General features: G+C 37.8%; 1 protein-coding gene across 1 annotated transcript in view; it reads right to left on the bottom strand.

Annotated features, from left to right (window-relative positions):
• Positions 1-9,944: 9,944 nt before the first annotated feature.
• Positions 9,945-24,602, bottom strand: part of CHST8 (carbohydrate sulfotransferase 8) — a 145,829-nt gene continuing 131,171 nt past the window's right edge. The window contains exons 2-3 of the mRNA XM_075715752.1: positions 13,569-13,606; positions 9,945-11,093 (exon numbers count right to left, since the gene is read on the bottom strand). Coding sequence (XP_075571867.1) covers positions 9,945-11,093; positions 13,569-13,606 — 1,187 coding nt within the window. The remainder of the gene's footprint in view (positions 11,094-13,568; positions 13,607-24,602) is intronic.

The following is a 24,602-nucleotide window of genomic DNA, read 5'->3' as shown; positions in this document are numbered from 1 at the left end:
AGAGCTTATTTCAAAGTATAATTGTCGTAATAACAATACTGATCATTATTTACACTGCTGTTAATTGTTTAAAGAGAATGCTGTTACAGTTAACTAAAGGACACTACATTATGTTAGCATGGGTACATAGCGAGACTTATGAAGCTCTTAGAAAGCCTCATAGTCTCAAAGCGGGGAATTGATATCTCAAGTAACATAATGTTGAGATCAGCTAGTAGAGAATGAAACATACCCAAGGACAAAATGTTAGCTAAAGCAGAAGGTTATCACTCACAAAGAAATACTTGGGCAGCAGAGCATGGAATTTGATGCGAACTAAAAGAATATATGAACTTTAAATGAACTATGCTCATCTGCGTGGGAAAAACGCACCTCTGCTAAAATATTCTCACCTTCACATGAAGACCCTTACCCACCAGGCCTGTGCAGTGAAATTATGGAACATTGTACCTTTAACTTAAGGCGAAGAGACTAAAAACTAATGATGGTACAACATGCTGATATAAAGGAGTGAGATATAGCAACATAAGTATAAATATGTTAAAATATTACTGCAAGGGTGTGCTAGCTTTGTGGAGTTACCACCTAGCACCCATCTCTGTACAGAAATGAAAAAAAAAAGCAGTATCTTGACTCAGTGTGTGAATTGGATTATTGCACACTGGATAACAAACTCCCTTTGTAAGACAACAGCATGAGTCAAATTTGTCTTCAGTGTTGTCTTGCTGATCAAAGATGAGAACGTGATGTGTTTTGGGTTTTTTTGGTTTGTTTTTTTTTTTTAATCACTGACTCTGATGGGCTGTCCTGTCCTGTGCAGTTAGAGCTATCTGCTGCTGTTTAGCTTGACTTGACAAATGGACTCAACTTGCTGTCATTCTGGTGTTGATCAGATTACTTTGTTTCTTACCATATTCACCATTGCCTTGCTCAGATAAAGCTTTAGGAAGCTGCTTTTGTGTTCAACTAATAGTTACTCCCAGGTAACTGGGTAGTAGAGTTCCGATTTGGATTGGGGAAAAATGTTTAGGTGGGTGTCGTGATGCTATTTTGGACCCAGTGGTGCGGAAGTTAAATGAAAATATGTAGTGGTTGTGTTTTAACACAATTTACTGGAATTTCATTGTTCTCACATGTATTTGCTTCTTTCCTTTCTGTAATCGGACATATGTATCTAGAGTTTCAGGATGTATATATCATCCCTTTATCTTCTGAATTTTTCTAAAATTGATTTTACTTCTGCACATGTTAGCTCTTGAGTGTTTATAAGCTGTATATTTTGGTCAAATAAGGCAGGCTTAGCTTTTTATTCTGAACGGTTAATTTTGAAACTCCCTATGAAAGAGGTCCAAGGTAAAATGGTTTTGATCATTACCAGCTGCTGTGTGCTTCGTAGACTGTAATATAAACCTGACATTCAATTTTGGTGGGATGATCTAATGAAGTTCTCGGATTTATGTTAGATAATAAACAGACTCCTCTTTTTGCACAGATAAGCATGGATAAATTGTCAGATTCATAACCCATCTCATATTATGTCTGCCACATTTTCCACACTTCTTGAAATGGTCACTCTATGCCTGATTTATAAAAACAATATCACCTTGATGAGTACACAGTGTGTCACTTGAACAGGATTAATGTCTGTGTGGATTTCAGTGGAGAAATATAATGTGAGACTATATAAATAGCATAGCCTCTTGCTCTGTCACATTGTCTGTTTTATCGGTCAGATTACATGTGCTGTAGTGACTATGGCTTTTTTGGTATTACTAAAAAAAAAAAAAATTCTGATAGAAAAGGAGGTATTGGTGGAGAGAAAAAAAGTCAGGCTTAAACCCTTTCCATTATGTATTGTCATAGGCGAATGAAAAATGAATATGAGGTCAGTAAGTGAAATGCAATGAAAAACACTAAAGATTATATCATTCTTGAATTTTCCTCCATACCAGAGATGGGGAAATATAAGCAGAGCAATTCTAGGGGATCAGACCCAAACCAGTCAGATAATGGATAAATAGTAGGCCAAATCGTCCAGTTACCCATCCTAAGCATTAACATACCTGACTACTGCTAGGTGTAGGAGTGTTGTGAATGAATACTGTAGAAACAGGTCAGCTATTTGATATTTTATAGAAACAGACAGCTAAAACGGTACCCTGTGGTCTTAAGTATATGTATCTATATGAAGGCTGGCATCACCTTCATGTGACTTCTCTGTGGCTACATCATGGTACTCAGAAAGGGTTATACTGACTGGATGCAGTAAAAAAAATAACTTTTTCTTGTGACCATAATGTACATTAGTCTGTATCTATGAATTTGAAGGTGAACTGTAGCCTGGAGCTTTCATTTCTTAGGAAAGAAGCCACCTCCACTAGTGTTTAATGGATTGGGACAAGCTCTTAGTGCAGTTGCCTTAGGCCATTGCTTCCCATGCTGCTGCTCCCTCTGCTTGAACATAATCTTAACACCTTTTGCAGCTGGTGACATTACTTTTGTTTGGGTATGTTGAGAGAAAATTTCCTGTATTAAGTGAAAATGAATCTGGACAGGAATCCCAGATTGCGAAAATAACTGTGGAAAAGTTGGATTGTGAAAGCCTCTTTCATTTTTCATAACTTGACAGCATAATTTTAAGCTCCAGGAAAAAAATGATGACACTGCTAGAAAAGATCACTGATAGAGAGTCCTATAAAGCTGAATGTGAAACATAGGTCCAGGACTACCATAATAGCTGAATTTAAACAGAAGAATTCAAGTCTCATACAAGGTAGGTACATAATGGAAAACTTGACCTCCACTGTAATTCTGTTAAATGTGTGTCTTCAGTTAAAGAAGTTGGTGGCAAAAATGGCAATGGATGGCAGAATTTGAGAGAGCTTATTCGTGCAAGTGGGTAAAAATCACTGTGGCAGAAACTGTCTGGAAAATGACACTGAAAAGGTTTGCCTATGTAGAAGGTGTTATGTATGTATGCTCCTTACTATATTTAATTGTCTGCTGAGTTGTGTGTATGCATAGGGCTTCCCAAAGTGTTATTTTTGAACTAAATACTTGGAGTTCTTCATTAAACCAGACCAGAAAATGTTTTTACAAGGCTGAATGTTTCTGTTAAGACTAGTCATAAAGCAAACATTATTCTTATTCTCTAGCATGAGTCACAACCAGCTGTATCTATTGCTTCATAATATGTTAACCAAATAGCTTGGTGGCAGTGAGCAAGGCTTAATCATGTCTGTCTTCCCATTCTGTGTCAGTATGTTCTATACTGTCTTGCCCTTACTGCTCAAGTGATGTATTATGTATAATGCTTTCACGTACTTCAGGATTAAATTGAAGTGTGGAACAGGTGACTGCCTGCCATTCTTAAAAGTTGAATCCACTGTGAGTCTAACTGCATGTTTAATTCTGGAAACCCCTATTTGAATGGACAGTTCTGAGAAATTTTGGCAAAAGTGACTTACCTGTGGTAAGTGTCAGTTGTCCCTGGTATAGCTAATGTAAAGTCTCACTCTCTCTTCTGCTTGGCTCCAGTGCATTCTTAAAGCAGTATCATGCTGGAAGCCATTAGAGATGTTTGTTTACAGGCTTGTCTGCTAGGTTCCATTGATGAAAGCTAAGAAAATTGCTGGCCCTTCTTAACCAGTAGCTGTTGTCTTGGCACAAAAATTAGTTACATGCTTCTTGGCAGATGAAGCTTGGGACACTTCCCAAGTCATTGTTCAAGAGTGCGCAGGTGCGTGCTGAGGCTTTGAAGTCACCACAAACAACAATGCCAACCTGAAAATAATCCCTTGAAGCAATATCAGCTCAAACAGGCTGTGCTGTGACTTGTCTCTAACATTGTGCTCTGAAAACAAACTACTGCAGCATGCAGATGCTGTTGTTCTGGTATCACTGAAATGAAAATGAACAGATCGGGCTGAGATTTGTACGGTTGTTTCTCTTCCAAATGGTTGGCTGGACTATGCCCAGCTACCTGTGTGATTTCTTGTTGGGGGGTAGAAGAGGAATGCCTCTAAACTCAGTGATTTAAAGCAACTTGTGTCAATAATAAAGCAATAATAATTAAGCAAAACAACAACAAAGAAACCCCTTTTCAGTTTTTATCTGGTAATTCCAGATAATGTGGTACTGTTTGAGTTGGCCTGGCTAATTAAGTCTCATTATTGTACAAAGAAACCAAGAACAACTATTTAAAAGACAATACATGTGTCTGATACTCCTTGTATTCATTTTACAATTCATCTTTGTGGGATTGTAGCTCCCTCTGCATTTGTGAGTTCTTATTAAGGTGTCTGTTAACAGAAAGACTTTAACATATGTATAATGCTATTTGCACTTTTTTCTATGTATTTCATATGCATGTAGATAAGTAGATAATTACACATGAATTTGCGATAGGTGTGCTCTTGCTTCCTCTGTCAGCAATGGTGTTACCCAAATGGGAGAAGTAGCACAAAGAATTGAAGGATTAAATTCATGTATAGTACATGCAGTCCACATATGTGGATCTCTTTTTATTCTGTGGATCTCTCTCAAAAAAAGATACTGTATGATCATCCAAAGAGTGGACTTTCTAAGTAAGTTGCTCAAATGAAGCTGGGGAGGGAACATGATCACCAGAACTCAGTACCATATTTTAAAAACTTTAAAAACTCTTTACTTCAATGACTATGAAAATAAACTGTGTCCTGGTTTTGGCTGGGATAGAGTTAATTTTCTTCCTAGTAGCTGGCATAGTGCTGTGTTTTGAATTTAGTATGAGAATAATGTTGATAACGCACTGATGTTTTAGTTGTTGCTAAGCAGTGCTGACACCAGTCAAGGACTTCTCAGCTTTCCCTGCTCTGCCAGGTGCACAAGAAGCTGGGAGGGGGCACAGCCAGGCCAGCTGACCCAACCTGGCCAAAGGGCTATTCCATGCCATAGGACGTCGTGCTCAGTATAGAAACTGGGGGGAATTGGCTGGGCATCAGTCAGTGGGTGGTGAGCAATTGCATCATGCATCACTTGCTTTGTGTATTATTATTATTACTGTTATTATTATTGTTATTATTACTAGTACTATTTTATTTTGTTTCAATTATTAAACTGTTCTTATCTCAACACAGGAGTGTTTCTCACTCTTACTCTTCTTTCTCCCATCCCACAAGGGCAGGGTGAGTGAGCAAGTGGCTGCATGGTGCTTCGTTGCTGGCTGGGGCTAAACCACAACAACTGTAAACCAATAAACCAAATTGTGGCAAAAAAGGTGATCTCCTATCCTCAATCTGTCTTAACTCTTGATGTTGTGCAGTCTGATATACTCAAATATTAGTGATCATTATGGAAAAAGTGTTGAAACCCCATCATGCAAATTCTGAAAAGTTATGGACATAAGAAGTTAAGAAAATTCAGTCTTGATTCTTTTTTAGAGGCATAAACTCCCATAAACTGACAGTACTGGTATGAGGTCGGCCATAGTAAATATCTGTTGTAGTGTGGGGAGCTTTTATTACAAAAATCTGCAAATCACCATCACTCAATTTGTTTATGTTACAAGGATAATTTTTTAAGCACACAAATGTCTTAGAAGAGATCGCTTTGTTCAGATCCTCATGAACTTTATGTACAGAGCATCCCAATGTCAAGTTTTTAAATTATCTGTTAATTAAAAAATGATTGCTCTTTTTGGTTTCAGACTTTGCAGAGCCAGATAATAAACTGCATATTGCACTGTTCAGTATGTTTCACTTGGCTGCGTTCTGGGCACCGTCGTTCGTTAGTGCAGCTCTCATGCTGAGGTACCTCCGAGTGACAGAACTGCAACTGGCAGCTTGGAGTGCCAGGACAGCAAAAGCTGGCTAACAAATTGGGCCTGCTTAATGATAGTCTTGCCTCTTTTAAAAATACTCTCTTATTGATTTATTCAGGGAACACCTACTTAGTTTACACAACTTATTTTTGTACCTGAGTTAATCCCTTTTCCTTTTCTGCTGTAGGCTTTGGACTGCTTTGGAGGCATAAGGTCTGATATTCTGATCTGTTGATGTTTCAGTGCCTTCATACCTCAACTTTTGTGATTGCTTTAGCTGGGTCCTTACCCCTGAATTGTTACTGTGAATATTTTACTCCTAATACGCTGGTCACTGAAATCCTAAAATGGGAAATACAGACTTTTAGAAGCTGTCAGTATATCAGGAGTAATGGACAGCTGCTCCAGCTAGAATCAAGTGAAGTATCTCTGGTACTGGAAGCAACCAATAGATTTATGAAGCTGGAAGGCAGGTCTGTTTAACCTGTGTGGTGAGGGAAGATATTGGGGCAGTTTGACTGCTGTCAGCACCTGAGCTATTTGTAGTGATTAACTCTAGGGTGGACAGAGTTCTAAGACAGTAGAAGTTGTGAGTAGAGAGGTAGGGCAGAAAAGGATGGGAGTAAAAATATTGAAAAATGTTAAGGTGAGAACTAAGAGTTTTGTTTACAGTTACTGTAAACAGTCCAGTAGTAACAAAATTCACCTCTTGCCTAAGATGCATCAAGAATTAAAAAAAAAACCCAATTGGATTGACAAAATGATTCTGGCTAATTACAGCAATGCAAGTTGTTTGCTTCAGCTGACTTCTGAGCTAGGCTGTTTGTCTGAAAATAGGAGGTTTTGTACAAAATCTTGAATTTCCACTTTCCATATGAAATTGAATATAAAGTTCCATATGAAGAGAAGAATAAAATATGGAAAAAAAAATCAGAATGAACAACTGAAAAAAGTTCAATTGTATTATCAGAAATGAAAATGTAAAGATTTTATACGTGGGGGGAAAAAGACAAGATAATCCAAAGGGAAATGAGCAGTCTGAAAACTTAACGCCATTGAGTTAAAATTGTTGCTTTTTATTTATATGTTTTGATTGATATGAAAATATTAGTTTACTTGTCTGTTGCCTTAGCTTTTTTTGTTCAAGGTAATGCATCCCTTCTGGCTTTAAAATATATATATCTTTACAGATCTGATTTTTTTTTTTTTAAAACCATTTCTTGCACTGTTTCTACTGGTCAGTAGGGAGTAAGTGATGAAAGTAACAAAGCCAAATTAATGCAACTAGCCAGTGTTAAGTATGTTCAAGTATCTAGAAGGATACTTCTGTCTTCCTTGAGATACTGTAAAACAGATGCTACTGTGCCATATACAGCTTGTCATAACCATGCAAATGATTTATTTAAGTAGTCTTTGTTTAAAGAATGCTTGTTACCCCAGACAAAATAAACTCCTGCTGAAGTCTTAATCTTCATTTGTCATTAAAAATGTTATTCCCCTGTTGTTAGCTTTTATTGGAGTAGTAGAGGTTTTTAATTAAAATAGACTTGAGGTGGGTAGTGGTAGGAAAAGCACCAGTTTGATGCAATCACAAATGCAATTTTGCTGGTATTTTTTTCCACTCATACTGATGTGTAACTGTACCAAGAAAGTCTTTGACCTTGTGGCTCTGTGAGTTCATGTGTATATGTACATCAAGTTGAAAAGGAACTGGGGTGAGGGAGGAGGAGGAAGAAGAAAGTCAGGTCTCCGATGTGGGTCTAGCTGTAGGATTAAGTTTTTTAATCTTTCCCTTAAAGCTCTCTAAAACTAGCAGAGGTCTGAATACAAATGATATCCAGCTTCACTCTGGTTGCATCACAGAGCTAACCTATGAGTCTGCATGTTCTCTGCTGTAATGGTGCTGCAATAAGGTGAATTGAGATTCTTCCCTCAGTGGAAGTTCACCCGCTGACTTGAATGAGTTCAGCACTAGTCTGCACAAGCAGTGATAACACTCTGTGCTCTGGTACACTGACCTGCTTGCAAGACCAGACCCTGAAAAAGAAGCTATGAGGGCTCCAAATATTATCCTTTCCTTATCTTGGTGACTGTTTGTGATTTCTGTAACTACAGGCAAATCAGTTGCATCAATTAGAGTACTGTCACTTCTTAGAGCACTTAATATCATCAAATGCTAAGGATGGCATAACTCAGATTCCTAGTGGTGGTCTTGACTATGCCACCCTATCCCCCAAATAAATCCCACCACTATCACAATCAATGTTCTCCTCTATCTGCACTAGGAAGTGATTCATGTGCCTTGTTTTCCCCTGGATACTCCTCCGTGTGACCTGTTGAATGAGGTTATCTGCCACACTTACCTGTGGGCAGAGCAGCCCAGGTGAATAGCCCCCAGCCTGTCACTGCTGATCTGAGCTGGGCTAGCAGAAAAATTGCTTTGAATAAAAAGGCTGTTCCCTAGTCATCTGAGCAGATCAACAAGCATCTGGGGTGGGTGGAAAGGTGGGGTAGGTGGTTAGCTGCAGCAGCAAGGCAGTGATGAGGAGCTTGGGCAGACCGGGAGTGGTAACTGGTTTTGTAGAACAACGCAAGTTCCACGTTACCTTTCTAATGCAAACAGTTTTTCTCTGAATAAAAAGTAAAAGTGTGATGTCAGACATGTGTGAAGTATTTGTCATCAAAGCTTTCTATACAAGGTATTTTAAATTTTAACAGGGAAAATACTGTTTGTTTTTTTGTTTGTTTTTTAAAAAATACTGGATGTTTCTGGGGAAACAGTGATGCCTATACTTGTGATGTGTTAAACTCTGTATGAGTAAACTTTTTTGGATCTGAACCTGTCAATGTGAGACTACTTGAAACAGGTGTTTCTTCTTAGGTGTTTGTACATTTGTACAGTGCCAGTTGTGATGGAATTCTTGGTTGTGAAATACAAACTCTAGAAATTACTGGGGAGTTCAAGTTTGGTATTGTGGCAGAGTTTGAGACTTGTTCCAATGTGGCCAATTTAAATGTCATCACTTCAAGTGGTTAAACAACATGTAAACAAGGATACTGTATACAGAATTAGTGTGAAGATTTACAAAACGAGTAGAGGGTCCAGTATTTGATTCTTACAAGAGATTTCTGCTAGAGATGAAAGAAAGCTTTTCTTTCTATACTTTCTTAAGTATAGAAAATGAACAACTGAACTAAAACACCTGGAGTATTTTTTGCATGTTAAGTCAATCTAATTGTTACTGGAATAAACAAGTGCAAATTGTTTGCAGCAATGAAAAGAACTACCCTGTTGGGCAGGAAGTTGCATTTATTCTTGCTTGTTATTATGAAGGAAAGATTTGATATTCCTGGTGACTATGAAGATTAAACTAGAGATTTATGTTAATGCACAGGATTAAAAGAATCTTAATAACATTTATAAAGATGCAAATGTTCGCCTGCATTTTATCTTTTTGCACATGAATGTGCCATAAGGGAAATATCGAAGGGGGAGAACACATCCTCACTCTGAATTGCAACATCTGGTTTAATACTGCACTCACATGGTCATTAAGTATTAGTTGTTTTCACCAGTGTGTTTTTGAACAGTTTAAGTGTGATAGACTCTTTCTCCCTAACTTACAAATATCAGGAAATAACAATCTACGACCAACTTCAAATACATAGTGCCTGTTCGGTGCACGGCTACATGTGTTGCAGATTCCGACGAACTGTAACTATTACTTAGTGTGGGTTTTTTCTTGCTACTCTGTCACTTTCAGACGTATTTTCTAAACAGCAGAGAGCTTAAGTACTGGCTTGACCATAGAATTATCAGTTGTGTTTCCCCAGTTTCAAACAGTCCTCCCAGAGCAAACACAGGCCACACCAGCATGGAAAATTATGTGCTTTATTTGGGAGCCCTGACATACAATATTATACATTACATTTCATATGGAGAAATTATAGAAAAAATATGATCTGAAAAAGGAGGCAATTAAGGTGAACGTGTAAACATCACTAGCCATTTATGTTCTGGTTTGTTTTTTTTCCTGCTCTTCAACCAATTGTTTACTAACAGACAAGTATATATAAACAGAAGCCTCCTGGATTTGCTATGCAATTCAACTGATATGACTGTGGAAATGTCCCAGCTCTCAAATCAATATAAATCTTCAAAAGGTTTTGAGTAGTTAAACATCAAATAATCCATATAGTAAAAGTCATAGCTTCGTTGCCGTTGAGAAGGAGACAGCTCTGCAAAGTACTGTTGTGTAATTTTAGTGGTAGTTCTTTCTTCATTGGAGTGCCTATCTTTAAACTTGGGGAAAGTTAAATTTTGTGGAGCACCAATTAAGTGCAAGAAAAAGTTTGCATCGTCTTCCATACTTTCAAATTTCCCAACAAAGTCGTAGTCTATTAAACATGGGCTGCAAAGCCTATTGACGTGATCCCAGTGGATATCCATACCCACTGGCCTATGTACATCCAGGAGATATTGAATGAACTCTTTGAATTTTACTCCAGAGCCTGTCCTTAATGCTTCTTTGGTGGCATTGACACGGTATCTGGAAATGATGGCTTTTCCAAAAACCGGGTGGTAGTAATTGTTTGGATGTTCAAACTTGTCCCGAAATGCAGATACCAGCTTTTCAAAAGGTTCACGAATAAAAAGCATCTTTGTGTAAGTGTTAAGCCTATGATAAATTCCTTTGTGATCAAACCCATCCAGCCTTTTTAAATAGTTTCCATAGTGCACCGTGTTGTGCTGTATATCTTTTGTGGAAGAAGCCAGGCCGTTAAGAACCATGAGGACACGTTTCCAGTTAGAGCAGCCGGCTTTTGGTACTTCACAGTATAAAACTCTATATTTATCCTCTACAAATATTCTAGAAACATGATAAGGAGTGATTATTCTTCTATTATTACTCTTGTATTTAGAACAAGTTTCCCTCATTATCTGCTTTCTTTCTCTTTGGATCTGATAGAGACTTTTCCACTTGTTGTTGTTTCTGTCCTCAGAGTTAAGTGTGGGCAGGTTGAGAATGGAGCTGTTCATGGAAATCAGAATTGGGCTCTTCTTAATTATAAATCTCCTCCTCCGTTTATGGAGCCTGATGGAATTAATTTCTTCACCTTTCTCTTGATCTTTCATCACAAACATTATGCTGCTTTGCCTTCTGTCTGTGCTTTGAAGCTTAGTGGGCACATTTTCAGATAGGTGTAATGAATCACTCTGCTTTACGGTTGCTACTCCGTCTGCGGGTTTTTTTCTTAATCTTCTGTCCTGGTTATTGCTGGAAACACAGTCCTGATGGGGGGGGGGGGAGGGGGGAAAGATGCAAGATCTTAGTAAATGAGAGAGTGTTACTGTTAACAGCTTGTACAACTTAATGTGGGTCTATTCATACACTCTGAGTTCATCTGAATTGTACAACAAAAGGCATTGCCGCAAGTCTTCAGTGCTGTGTCTACATTGTGGTAATGACTCTTCCTTTGTCATCTTGTTCTGTGCTTACATGCAATTCAAAGGCTGAGATGAGCCTGAATAGGTAAATTCCAGTTCAGATTTGGATGTAACTGTATTTTAGGTGGTGGTTGTACCCAGACTTTGAGAAATACTTTTGTCTTAAATATGTTGTCTTTGAAATTTCCAGAAAAGGTATCTGAGTATTTTGAGTACTGTCTTAATTATTCCAGCCTCCCTGTTGTCACACAAATCTGTCTGTTCCCCCCCCACCCTGCTTTCAGTAGCTTATCTTTGCTGTGAGGACAGTTGTGCATGGAGTGAAGCCTGACAGGGAAGGGAGGTTTATAGTGTTTGTAAAGTGGAGTGAAGATGTAGAGGGAGCAAGAGTGGGAAGAGGGAAGCAGAAAGGACTGTAGTGAGAACACGAAGGCTTTACAGAGAAGTGGGTTTGGCGAGAGCAGCATGAATAGGGACCCCAAGGGGAGGCTTGAGTGAGGTGAGCCTGGGACCAAAGCAACTGAGACCAGATGAGACGCTCTAAGGGGTGGGAATGAAGCTGTGGGTGGGATTGGGCAAGTGAAAACAGAGTAAGCAAAGCAGGTCTATGGAAAAGGGGTTTCTGGGATCTGCTCTTTTTCATTAGGTGGATCTCACTGGTTAATACTATTTTTGGCATACAGCCCAGATGTGCTCCATTACTTCTTGCTTCTCAAAGCAGCTGAATTAAATCCCTGTCTACGTGTCTGTGCCTCTAAGACTAAAATTAGGTTCTGGACGCTGTTTAACCACATGTCATCCCTGTTTTGAGAACTCATCTGGAAGCCAAGTGGCGTACGAACCACTAGGGAGTATTTCAACAGAGGAAGCAGATGTAGTTGCAGAACGTTTATTGCTTACCTAAAATACTTAATGTTTATTTAGAGGTTTTATAAATTGCAAATTTCTGATTTTCCGTCTTTATTTGCTCCCCAACAGTATTTAAAACTGGCTTCAAAAATAAGATACTGGATGAATTTTAAGGTGTACAGTATGGGGATTAGTAGGGTCATGTTCTTTCAAGATGGTAGATGAAACCTTAATTGTAATAGTGATTTACAAGTCTCTGTTTGGCTGAAAAAAGAGATGCTATAGGTAACTTATCAAACCTGTGCTGTCATGGAGGTTATATCTTGCCACATCCTTATTTAAGGGTGAGAGATTGGAGGGAAAAAAAAAAAAAAAGACTCAGTATTCATTATAAAAAGCATTGGTGACAAAAGAAGGGAAAAAAAATCAAATTTTATTTTGTAGGTGATTTGCTTGAATGGATAACTATCATACAAAACTCAAAGAGAACAGATCAGTATTAAACACAATTTTAAGAGTACTATGTGAGTTGTTGCAGAACTGAGGCTCCTAAAATGTTTTCCTGGTTATTCTGCTAGTAGAGGTGGTACGTAATGGGCAGACTGGGAAACCAACTGGTAATTTGTCATACAAGACACTACATACTCAGTTGTTGGGAGCGATTGTTGTACTCTGCTCTTACCATCAGAGTTTGTTTCTGGTAGTCAAAGGTGTATTAAGTTTTTGTCTATGTAAAATACCAGATGTATTTCTAAACATTACCCTTTACAGAGTGGCTGAAATTCAATCTTATTTACTCATGATGTGGCTGTTATTTCGAGGTTATCAAATTCAGACTTCCTAGATACTCAGTTTTAATGATGATAAACCTACAGTTTTGGGGAAACTCAAATGCCATGATTTGAATGTCTTCTGTCAGTGTAACCCTTCATCCAGAAGGTCAACCTGGAGCTGTAGAGATGGAGTGATGTCAATCACACGACACTGATTTCACTAGGCAATGGCATTTGGGTAACAGCTGGCAGCTGCACAGTTCTTCCTTGGCATATTGTGCACTTGTCTTTTAACTGAAATAGCAAATGGCTGTGGTGGGCTATCACTGCTGCTGTGAGTGTGCTAACAGCCACTAGATGGAGGAATTTCATCAGTATTTTTCTTTAGCCTATTTTTAAGTACCTCTCAAGACATTCATTTGATCAGAACAATTTCAGACAGACTATTAATATATGCAAAGTTTACAGTATCTTTTAGCAATATCTAGCCTAGGAAAAAAACTCATAAAACTAAAGTTGCATAGCTTATCCAATTCATATTTTAAAACCAAAATTTGCACTTCATGGCAAAGCTTTGATGCATCTTTTCTTTTCAGTGCTTCATCTCCAGTCTAGTGGCCTTATCTGAGCCATCTCTATCTGTACTCCATACTTGGAATATGGGTACAACTTTCCATATGTACTTCTGAAAACTTACTTTTTTTGGTTGCTGGAATCCCATGTTATATTTTATCCCTAAACAAAGAAAGAAATTTAAGTCATTATTTAGTAAAAATAAAAACATCAGTTTCATTTTTGCTGGACTGATAACAGTGTGTCCTCTCAGTAACTAAAAGGAAAACAGGAACAAGTTCTGTTAATACAATGATAAATAGACCAATGATGAATCATAATAAATGTATATTTCATAGTAACAATACTCCTTGAAGGCCTCTTTATAGATGTCATAACGATTGTGAAATGGCGTGAATGTCTCTACCTCCCTTTTACGGATGGGGAAACTGAGATGGAGAAAAGTGATTGCTTAACCTCAGCTAAAAGGCCAGCAGCAGAACGAGAAGCAGCTGAAACTCACGATCCCAGGTTAGAGCTTAAAAAAAGGCTGTTCTTTGTGTACTTACCTAAAGCTGCATGGTTTCTCCCCACCTCCGGTAGTATGGTACTTAATCATAGTAATAGCTTGCATTGAGAACTATCTTTTGCGGTAAATTCAAAGCAACACACAGTGGCGTTATGTATAAGTGAGGTAATGTTTGTAGAGTTTTGGAGAGACAAAACAATACCAAGATGCATTTTGCCAAATCTTCTGGCTTCTACAGTGATGTCTACCTGAAAATGCTAAAGACGTGAAAATCCTAGAAGGCAGCTTTAGCAGATGTATAGGATCTCTTTACTCTTCCTAACCTCTGCTAAGTATAAGTTAATAATACAGGAATGTATAATGGAAAACACTCCTTAATTATGAAATCAGTTTGGGGCTTTTCAGCTTATAAAACTGCTATCATCACTGTCCAGTTGCTTGAAGACTTCAATTTAATAAGTGTTATGAATCCACAGCCTTTTTGACAAGGACAATTACAGGTAAAGGTTTTGCAAAGCATTATATGTGAAAAAAAGCATTATATGTGAAAGCATCACTGGAATAGCTCAGTCCCATCAGATTAATTTTCATGGTACTATGAAAGCTCTCACAAACACAGTGCATGCATAGCTCACATTGTACCTATTGCAGTTAAAGTAGCAAGTCCAACTTACATGATCAGTCGTGGGTTTTTTGTTGCTGTTTTTTTTTTTTAATCAGATCTACAAACTGATGTTTATAGTAGTGTCTGAGTAAAATTGCTATGGTTATTTCTATGCTGTTAGAGCTCATCTGGCAGTGCTCATTACTCTTTTGGCTCATGTTTGAGCTTTAATTCCACTGCAGCAATTTGTTAGCAATAAACTCAAGTTAAGGTGGTTGCGATATTGTGATTCTGTGCCTATTAAAAGCAAAGGGCATATTATTTTTACTTCATCAGAAATAAGTTCCAGACATCTTATAGAAGGAGTCTTAAGCCTTTCCTACCTGCTTCTCAAAAATGTTTAACTGCAAAATAAAGTCAGAAGGTATATTCTAAAGAGAAACAGAACTAATCTATAGCATCCTTGTGTGGGTTCTGGAGGATTAAAACTGGTTCTGTTGCACCATGCTTTAGGAGATGTTATCGAGCTGTTGTCCAGTTCTTGATGTGATCAGTTAAAGAACCACATTTATTCTACTGCTGTGTAATATTACAGAGCATTGAAGGTATGGAAACTGCTGTCCAAAGACAGTAGCAAAAACTGAGCACCAGCACTTTGAAAGAATTGATATTAGAGCATGGGTGATCTGTTTAAACCATGAAAATGTTCTGTTTGTCAGCATATGTAACCTCTTCTCTTTTGCTAACCCTAAAGGCAAAACTTTAAGCCACTTGAGCTAGATCTGCATTGGCTGCTTGGCCTCTGCTCTAAGGCATCATTAATACAGCTAGTTGGAGTAGTTGCTTAACTTTTACTTTAGGCTTTCTTGTAGCAGAGCTTGAAATTAAATATTATTTTCTGTATAAATTCAGAATATTGTTATGCTATCTTTTCTGTTACAGGCAGAAATCATATGTCGGGTACAGTTTTGAAAAGTTAATATGGTTAAGAAATCTAGTCTGGTGGTGTGGGTTGGTCAGTTCTGCTCGTTTTCTACGGATATGTTTTTGGTTTCTTATGTATATGCAATATAATGCACTTAACATTATTATGAGAATTACTACAGACAATAGTAGTAGTTCACCATTCTGTTCAGTACCAATTTATTCCTCTCAAGTATTTCACTGAGTAGTGTTACGTCATACCTTGTCCTCCGTCACAGTCTTGAAGATTTACTTTGGCTATCAATACTGTCAACATGCATAGGTGAGAATTTACATATTTAAATATTTCTCCTACTGTGAACTAGTTATGCCTACCAGTGCAAGACAGGAGAATAGTTGTGACACCCTCCCCAAAAGATAAGATCCTACAATGTCTACAAATCCACTCCCTTTCTGAAAGCATTTCAAGCTTTTCACAATCGAAAACATAAATAGGTAAGAAAAGACTTGGTCACCTATTGGAAAACTGAGCAAGTATTTTGGACAGAATCAGATGCAAATATTGGAGCATTTGCTGTGTCTAAATTGTAGTGTAAAAGTTAGGGTTAGTTTTGGGTTTTACGCCCCCCCCAGGTTTGTTTAGTTGTGGTCATTTGTCCTGACTTCAGTGAGAGCTTATAGCAAAACCACACACTTTGTGTAATTACCTGTTAAAGTTGGTATGTATCTGCCATGAATAATAACTATTAAAAAAAAAACGCACAAAAATGCAAAAAGCAGATATGAGACCTATCTTTTTTGTGGTTAATATGACTAATTATGTTTTTGTAGTAGTGTTTCATAAAGGTAGCTTATTTGAGAGAGTAATATTTTGCACTGATAGGCTGTGCTTTAAAAAATTTAAAAATAAATGCTAGTAGGAGATGAGTAACTGTTTAAAAAAATGGTTCTTCATTTACTGGTTTTAAGATGTAATCAGAACAACAATTCATGTTTAATGTAAATGTTTGGTGAAGCACTTGCCAATCTCTCCAATGTTTTCTGAATTTGTGACTTCTAAAGTTGGCTTCTTTTAGCTGTCTTTCTCATGATACAGTCTGTCACTTCAGCTTTAAAGCTACATGGAAAAAAGCCTCTTAAGTGCAGTGAACTCAGGGAAGTTATATTGCACAGATCTACTATACTAATCAAAATCTAGATTTAATGTCATGCTACATCTTTACTATCCATGTTACTTACCAGCTCTTGGATGCTATTGCCAAAATGGTAATAATTTTTTGCCATAAATAAACCACTGGTGTCTGCTGCACCCAGGTGAAGTTAGTGATCATTAAATATTTGGTGCCAGACACAATGATGTCCTGGTTTAGGCTGGGTTAGAGGGTTTTTTTGTTTGGTTGGGTTTTTTTTTCCCTTTCTAGTAGCTGGCATAGTGCTGTGGTTTGGATTTAGGATGAGAATAATGTTGACAACACACTGATGTTTTAGTTGTTGCTAACTAGTGCTGACACCAGTCAAGGACTTTTCAGCTTCCCATGCTCTGCCAGGTGCACAAGAAGCTGGGAGGGGGCACAGCCAGGCCAGCTGACCCAACCTGGCCAAAGGGCTATTCCATACCATATGGTGTCATGCTCACTATAGAAACTGGGGGGGGTTGGTGGGGGAGCAGCGATTGCTGCTCGGGGATGGGCTGGGTATTGGTTGGTGGGTGGTGAGCAATTGCATTGTGCATCACTTGTTTCGTGGATTCTTTGTTATTATTACTACTATTATTTTTCCCTTCCTTTTCTGTCCTATTAAACTGCCTTTATCTCAACCCACAGGTTTTACTACTTCCCCCCCGCCAGTTTCCCTCTCCCATCCCATTGGGGTGGGAGTGAGCGAATGGCTGTGTGGTGTTTTAGCTGCCTGCTGGGCTAAACCGCAGCAGTCCCTTTTCCCTCCATGGTCACGCAGGTTAAAATGCTGTGCAGGGTGGCCCGTGGTGCGTAGCCACTACGGGGCAAGTAAGGTGTTACATGACACAACTCTGAGAACAAGCACCACAACTCTGAGAGCGAATAAAGTGATATTGTGACCAGCAACTATTAAACTTATATAATGAATGCTTATCACAGATTTGTTTTAACACGCACTGGTCAGATCTGTCGTTATCTCGAACCCTTCGTGTCCCTGTTCGGGTGCCAAAAAGGACCAGCTGAAACCAGGACAGACGATGACCAACATCTCACTCGTGCTCAAACAGAGAGAGACTAGCTGAGCGACAGAATAGTTCTATCAATTGTACATCATTTATGTCAGTTTTCATGGTGTTTTCTCTTCCCCTTGTGCAACCACAATTTTCCAGACCTGAGCTTGGCCTATGTTTTATGTCTGCTTTTGTTGTCTTTCATGAAATACGAGCCTTATGCTTCATCCAGTCCTATCATATAGTCAAACCCAGTGTGAGCTTTTTTTTTTTCTAAATGCTACTAGCAACACAATAAAATGGCCTTCATCTTCCCTGGGTAATATTATATAGCTTTGCCTGTCTGCCTTCTCCTCCGTCTCTGCTTCAAGACCTAATTTTGGTTTGCCTCTGGTGTTTTCCTCTGTTCTGAGACTACACTACAGCTGAAATATTTTTTAATAAAAATGATAACTTCAAGTCTGCATCTGACTCCATCCCTTAATGGGCTTCTGTGAGCAGTGTATACTTGTTTGCTTAATCCTAACTGATTTGTGAAATATACTCCAGAAGAGCTGTTACTGTCATTGCATGAACATCTGCGTCAAGTGTCCTATCAGCACATACTCCAGTCTTAGGTCTTTACTCAAAGGCAACACCACATACTTAATCGCAGAATGAATAGTAGACGAGTACTCAGAATTATGATTAGCATGAAAAAATTTTAGTTTGAAAAGGATTTTCTCCAAGCTATTGGTCAGATCATCTTTTTCCAGTGTTTTTGGTCATTTAAAATGAAATCTTGTACAGTACAAAAGAGCTGCCCATTTCTGATCCTAACTTACTCTGGTGTCTAATCATTTACATATTTGAATTAAATTTCTCATTAAAGAAATGTAATTATTTTTATGTTTACTACCATTGTAAATTATTTGTTTTTACATATATAAAAAAATATCTGTAGTGTACATATTTGGAATACTTCTAAAACACAGAAACCTCTTAGAAAATGCTTTTATTTTGAAATTGAGGCCTAATTAATAAAACAAACTATGTATGTATCTGTTTTAATTGTTTGCTATGTAGATATCCTTTTTATATCTAAAATTTATAATTTATTTGATTATGGAAACCCCCCTCAAAAGTCCTCATCTGAGCTACATACACAGTACCTCATTTTAATACAGATGAAATTAATGAGGCAAAGTAAAGAAGGCTTAGCAAAGCTGTAGCACATCTTAAATTGCACAGCAAGAAAGAAGCAAACCTATACAGTGAATCTATATAACGTAACCTCTTTGAGTCCCCAGTGAAGCTGCAAGTATGCAGTGTCATTTCCCACAGATGAGTAAACTTTTACAGTGAATGCTTTGGTTAAGTGATACACTACCGAGCCCTTGTCAAAGGTAAATGCTTAGTGACAGGACATGCATCATCGTATTTTACAGAGACTTGTGAAATCATTTATTTCTGAGACAGAGTGTCTATTTTCATGTCTGTTTCATGCTAATTGTTGCAATGGTAAAGATAACACAAACAAATCTACTGTATTCTCTGCGAATGACAGGGTGCACGCAGGAAAACCTTGAGCCGCCTGCAGTTTGACCAGAGAACCTATTTGTCACTCTTGAAATGAATGCAGTCAAACACAGTCTCCATAGCACCTCTCATTTTTATGGCACGTTTTTGTATTTGGTGGCAGAATAATTATATATATGACAAGAATAATTTTATTTATGTGTGAATTGTAAGGGTGAATTATTGGGGAACTTATTTGTAATGCAGCTTCTCTGGAAAAAAATTAGATGTTACTGTAAATATTTTATTCTGATATCCATTGCCACAGTATGTACCACGTAGTGATTTTTTTGGTTTTTTACTTTACATCATAAAGCATAGTAAGTTATTTGTTACTATTCCAGCTTTTCACACGTGAGAAGCAGAGAGGCTAATAGCTGCATTTGCCAAACCAATCTGCATTTGCCAAACCAATCTGAATTTAGGTTGTGCTGTTTTGAATTAGACTCAAATATTGATTGTCTGAAAGCCCTGTGTTACCAGTCAAATTTTACTCTGAAAAATTTAAATCCAGACTCATACAGTGAGTCTTTATTAATGTCTAGATTAGAATGTGGTTATCTGACTTTAATCGTGATGTTTAGTTCACCATATTGCAGGTGATCGCTCAAGTAGCGTGATGTATTTTATCCACTGAAGACTAAGGTTTCGAGGCCCATATTCTGCTGCACATCTCTGGATGTATCGGATTCTTGCTTACACACATCCAGCTGCCTGGATGGCATTGTATAAATTGTATAAATGCAATATAAAGCTGCGACTTCTTAAAGAACCTCACTGTCAGAATGACATATTTTTGCCCCTGGTAGGTGGTCTGTGTTCCAGGGGAGTCCTGATTTTTATAGCCATGATGGAGAACAAGAACTGTTAACTTGAGTACTACTTTTTGCTTCCATGGTGCGATACTAGTATTTCTCAACATGCAATTATTGGCTCCTCTTCAGTGCTTTCTACAATCTCTGTTTTTGGCAAACATTTACAGCCTTTTTTTTTTTTGTACTTTTCCTGCTCTTAATATTCATGCTTCTGTTCTTTCCGATAATTTTCCTTCCCTTTGCCTTTCTTTCCCTGCGTAAAGAATTCTCAGTCTCTGCTCTGACTTTGCAATCCAGCACTTTTGAGGGTGTAACAAAAGTGCTTGTAATATTTCCAGAAACAAGAATGTCTGCATTTGATTAACTACATTGATTTTAACTCCATGATGTTAACTTTTAATTGATCCTTCTCAATTTGAAACGTACTTGTGTTCCATCGCCTTACCATTGTCCTCACTGGCAATGTTGATGTAAAAAAAAAAAAAAAAATCATCTCTTACAGGGAAAATCTAGCTGGGATATTTCATATTCTTCAGAGAGATGTTCATTAACAGCAACATCTGACAGGGATTGCATTTTTATTCTAATAAAAAATATACTGCATTTAAAGTAAGATTTATAGAAAAAAAGATACATTTCTTTTTTGAGTGCAGTTAAATAAAACAATGTTTATTTGTTGCAAATGTTAAACCTTCTTATGTTCTCATGCCTCCGTGGTTCTGGTATGCAACATCGATCTCCCATTACGCTTTGCAGTAAAGAACCTGATTCCTTAAGTCCATCTTGCTGATTTAAAGGAGCTGAAAACTTAACAGGCAGGCTTGATGGTTATTTCGCTTGATGGTTATTTCCTTTGCACAGAGGGGTTGGATACAATGTTTCTGTGGCTATTTCCCAGTCTCCAAAGTAGCCCTTTGGAGCTCTAAGGAGTTAAGCATGACTCTTTGAGTAAAGAGCTTCTTTTTTCCCTATTTTGGGAAGGTATAAGAAGTTTGGCACGCTACCAGGGGTTTTTTTAATCTCTTTATGAGCCTTCTTTCATATGTGAGTTCCTCTGTAAATCAGATAACTCATTCTTCCTGAGTTCTTAGCTTTTTGTTTCAATCCTACCATTGCTAAGCATGCAATTTTTAATAGTTTAAATGCAATCTATCTGAGCAACTTTGAACTCTGACTTGTGGCTTGTTCTTAAGCACTTGTTGTGGTGAAGTAGAATGCTTCCCAAAAACATAGCTATTCACCCTTGTTTTCCTCTCTCATGTGCTAGTATTGTGCACAAACTGAATTACTTCATATTGATCTTGTGCTTTTCAATCTGAGTCAGCTTCAGAGAGGTAGGTATTGAATCTAAGCGAAACCGTTAGCCTCATATTTCTAAATGAGGCCAATCTGTGGTTTCTCCATCCTATAGGCAGCAGGCAACACAGTGTTGTGCTTCATTTGTGTCATGGGGTACTTATGACGGTAGCAGCTTGTGTGCACTTCAGTTGATTAAAACACAATTACTCTGGCTTTTTGTGACTGAAATGACTTTCCATCTTAATGAAGTAAGGGAGTCTCTGGACAGAAGTACTGTATGTGGGGAAAGCAATGCAATTCTGAAGGGCATACCCTGGAAATAATTAAAAGCTTTAGGTTCATCCATCAGTTTGAACAAGGAAAAAATTACAAATGGGGGAACCAAAGTAGAGATCAGTACATGTGTTAAGTGACTTTTAATGTTTGCTACTTGAGGACTTTCATACTGTCAAAGAACTTGGTATTACCAGTTTGTCTGTGGTACCAGCAGCCAATCCTGTACGTCCGAATCAAGCAAAACTGCACAAAGTCATCATTCTGAAGCACAGCACTCGCTGAGTTGTGGCTGCTGCCATGTTGTCATTGCTTCCCTTTTGATTCCCTGATTAACTCCCTTGTAGCCAATACTCTTGATGTAATGTCCCTCTTGACATTTTAACTTAGGCCATCCTTTGTACCTGGCTTTCTTTGCTTTCTCCAGTAAGGGATTTTTGGAGTAAAAGATCACAGTATGGAGCTGGTACCCACCGTTCCTAAATGTGGGTGTTACCTGAGCATAGTGTTTATGTCTACACAATGTTTCTCAGACAAAATACCCGGCTATCCTCCTGCTGTTGTTTCCCCCTCATAAAGGCTTCATACCTGTTGGACAACTTGCTTCATGTCTGTTTTGCTGTACATATTTTTGTGTTGTGTACTAGTAAGAAATACCATCTCTTGAAACTTCTGTTTATTTTTTCCATCAATTAATGTGAGAAATAATTCTTTTGATATGGTTTGCATTGCCAATTTTTTGATTCATCAAGGTCAAACCAAGAGAGAAGCAGAAACAGAAATGGTAGCATTTTAGAGGAATAAACTCCTTTTGAATCAAAACCCAATTAAAGTGTTGCTGTGACTTGCTGGTAAGTCCCACCACCTACATATCTGCAGTGACTTTGTTAGCTGAGTATTGTTTGAAACTGTGGTATTAGTCTTGTCCAGAAGGTTATTAATTTACATTCAGACTTTGTAATGAGGCTTTCTTTCATCTGTGCTCTACTGTGTTGTTGAGATTGTAAGTTGTTTGAAGAGAAGATTCTTGTATTACTTGGAATTTGAAAACCTTGATACTACTTTGACTTGCGACATGCTAATAGAACAGCTATATGAACCCTTAAAGAAAGACACATACTACCGTGTTTTCTCATAATGTTCTTATGTTCTAAAATACACTGAATCAATCTCCTTGACTAAATAATTGTGTAACTTACACTTGGTCTGTTTCCTTGATAGCTAATAAAGGAAAGGGAAATGCATGGTACCTTAATATTGTAAGCTTAATTGAATGAATACAAGAAGCTGATTGTGAATTTATTATGAGAAAGCTACCACTACTTGTTTACTTTGTCTTCTCTTTGCTATTTAGCCATTCTAATTAGAGTGTGCTATTTTCTGACTTCACTTATATTCAATAAGAATTCTATGAAGAAAGCAGAAAAGTCAAGCTTGTGCTGTTGCATTCCCCATTCCTTTTGTGGCCTATCCTTGGGAATATTGTTAATTAGCATCATGAGCTTTCAGGCACTGTCAGCAGTTACTTGCAATTTCTACTTAATACCTTTCAGTTATTCTCTGTTCTCATATTTAATATTTGCATATTGCCTTCATAGCATGACTTTGACAAGGACATTACAGTTTATTCAGGTTTATTAAAAAGTAAAAGCTAAGGTTTAAAATACAGCAATGTATTTATATTTAGTAGCTTGTAATAACTATTCAGGTAACCAGAGGAGTTTCAATGAATCTCAAGTAAGCGCTTTGTGTAATTTGTGACTAGTGGAGAAGGAGTTAGCTAGCCAGAATAGCTCACCTAGAACCCCAGAAACGTTTCAAGAAGTTGTGCAAGTAGGAGACTAAAGCTTAAGTGGTCTTTCTGTTGGAGGGAAGACAAAGTAATACAGGCACAATTCTGGACTGCTTTCATGTCACTCTGTAGAGACATTTCTTTGGGAGAGAAAGCACAAATGGAAAGAGAGAAGGCTGCAAGCAAAACTTAAAAGGTAGATCTATACAGACATGCCTCTGCGTGCTGAAGTTCGCTGATTTGATAGATTGACTGTGGATCAAATACCACAGATGTGCATCCAAATGCTCTGTTGTTATGTTACAATCAATTAGCTGGAACTGATGCAGGTTCCCTTTCTCCTGTTCTCATAGTTAATTACTGACAAGTCTTCCTAGCATAAGAGATCAATATGTAGTATTAAAAAAAAAAAAGTGAACACCTGCAACTTAGCTACAAAATGCGGTGCAAAAGGAGTGATAATTGGACGGACTTTGATTCGTGACCTGTGAGAAACAAGCAGGAGATAACAGTTCTGGGAAAGCTGGGTGTGATGGGTTGAGCTCTTTGCCAGGCCTTTTATTCCTGACTAATGAGCAGCTGAAGGACAGTGCTGATTTTCTGTTAGGCATTTCTCACTGACCCTACTCTTCTCCTTTGTGGAAGACTTCTTGTTTCTTGTTAAGGAGCTCACTTGTGCTCCTTCTCCAGCCAGATTTTAGTGATTGATTGGTAGAACAATTTGTTTGTGCAAGAATAGTGTCTTAGATTGACTTTCATATCAGTAAAAACTGAGTGCTGACTACTTCCAGTATCTATGTGACATTACGTGGTAACCAATACTAAATACGGTCAACCTAAGGTGCTAGCCAGGAAGATAAATGATTTGCGTTATCACTCTTAATTCAAGAAAAAAAAGTCATGGAAGTGGAAAGTGGCAAGAAAGGTGTATATATCTCTATCCTGAGATGACTTTGGGAATGGTACAGATCTCTCCACTCTGAAGGGATTATGCCTTGTTACTTCATTTAGTGATCCAGACCTTTGTCTGTCTTTGCAAGGTCTTAACACAAGTGAATACCTAACTTAGTAACAATCTTTCTCTTTGTTCTTCCCAGTTTCTGCATTCCATGGGGATACAGATATTTTAGACATGACTTACAATCAAAAGTAGGGGGAAGACAGTCTTCAGTGGTATTTGGTTTGGGAGTTCTGCTGT

The sequence above is a fragment of the Pelecanus crispus genome, chromosome 8, assembly GCF_030463565.1.
Source record: "Pelecanus crispus isolate bPelCri1 chromosome 8, bPelCri1.pri, whole genome shotgun sequence".
Classification (NCBI taxonomy): domain Eukaryota; kingdom Metazoa; phylum Chordata; class Aves; order Pelecaniformes; family Pelecanidae; genus Pelecanus; species Pelecanus crispus.
The sequence above is the reverse complement of the archived record's forward strand: the minus strand, read 5'-3'. Positions and strand labels throughout refer to the sequence as shown.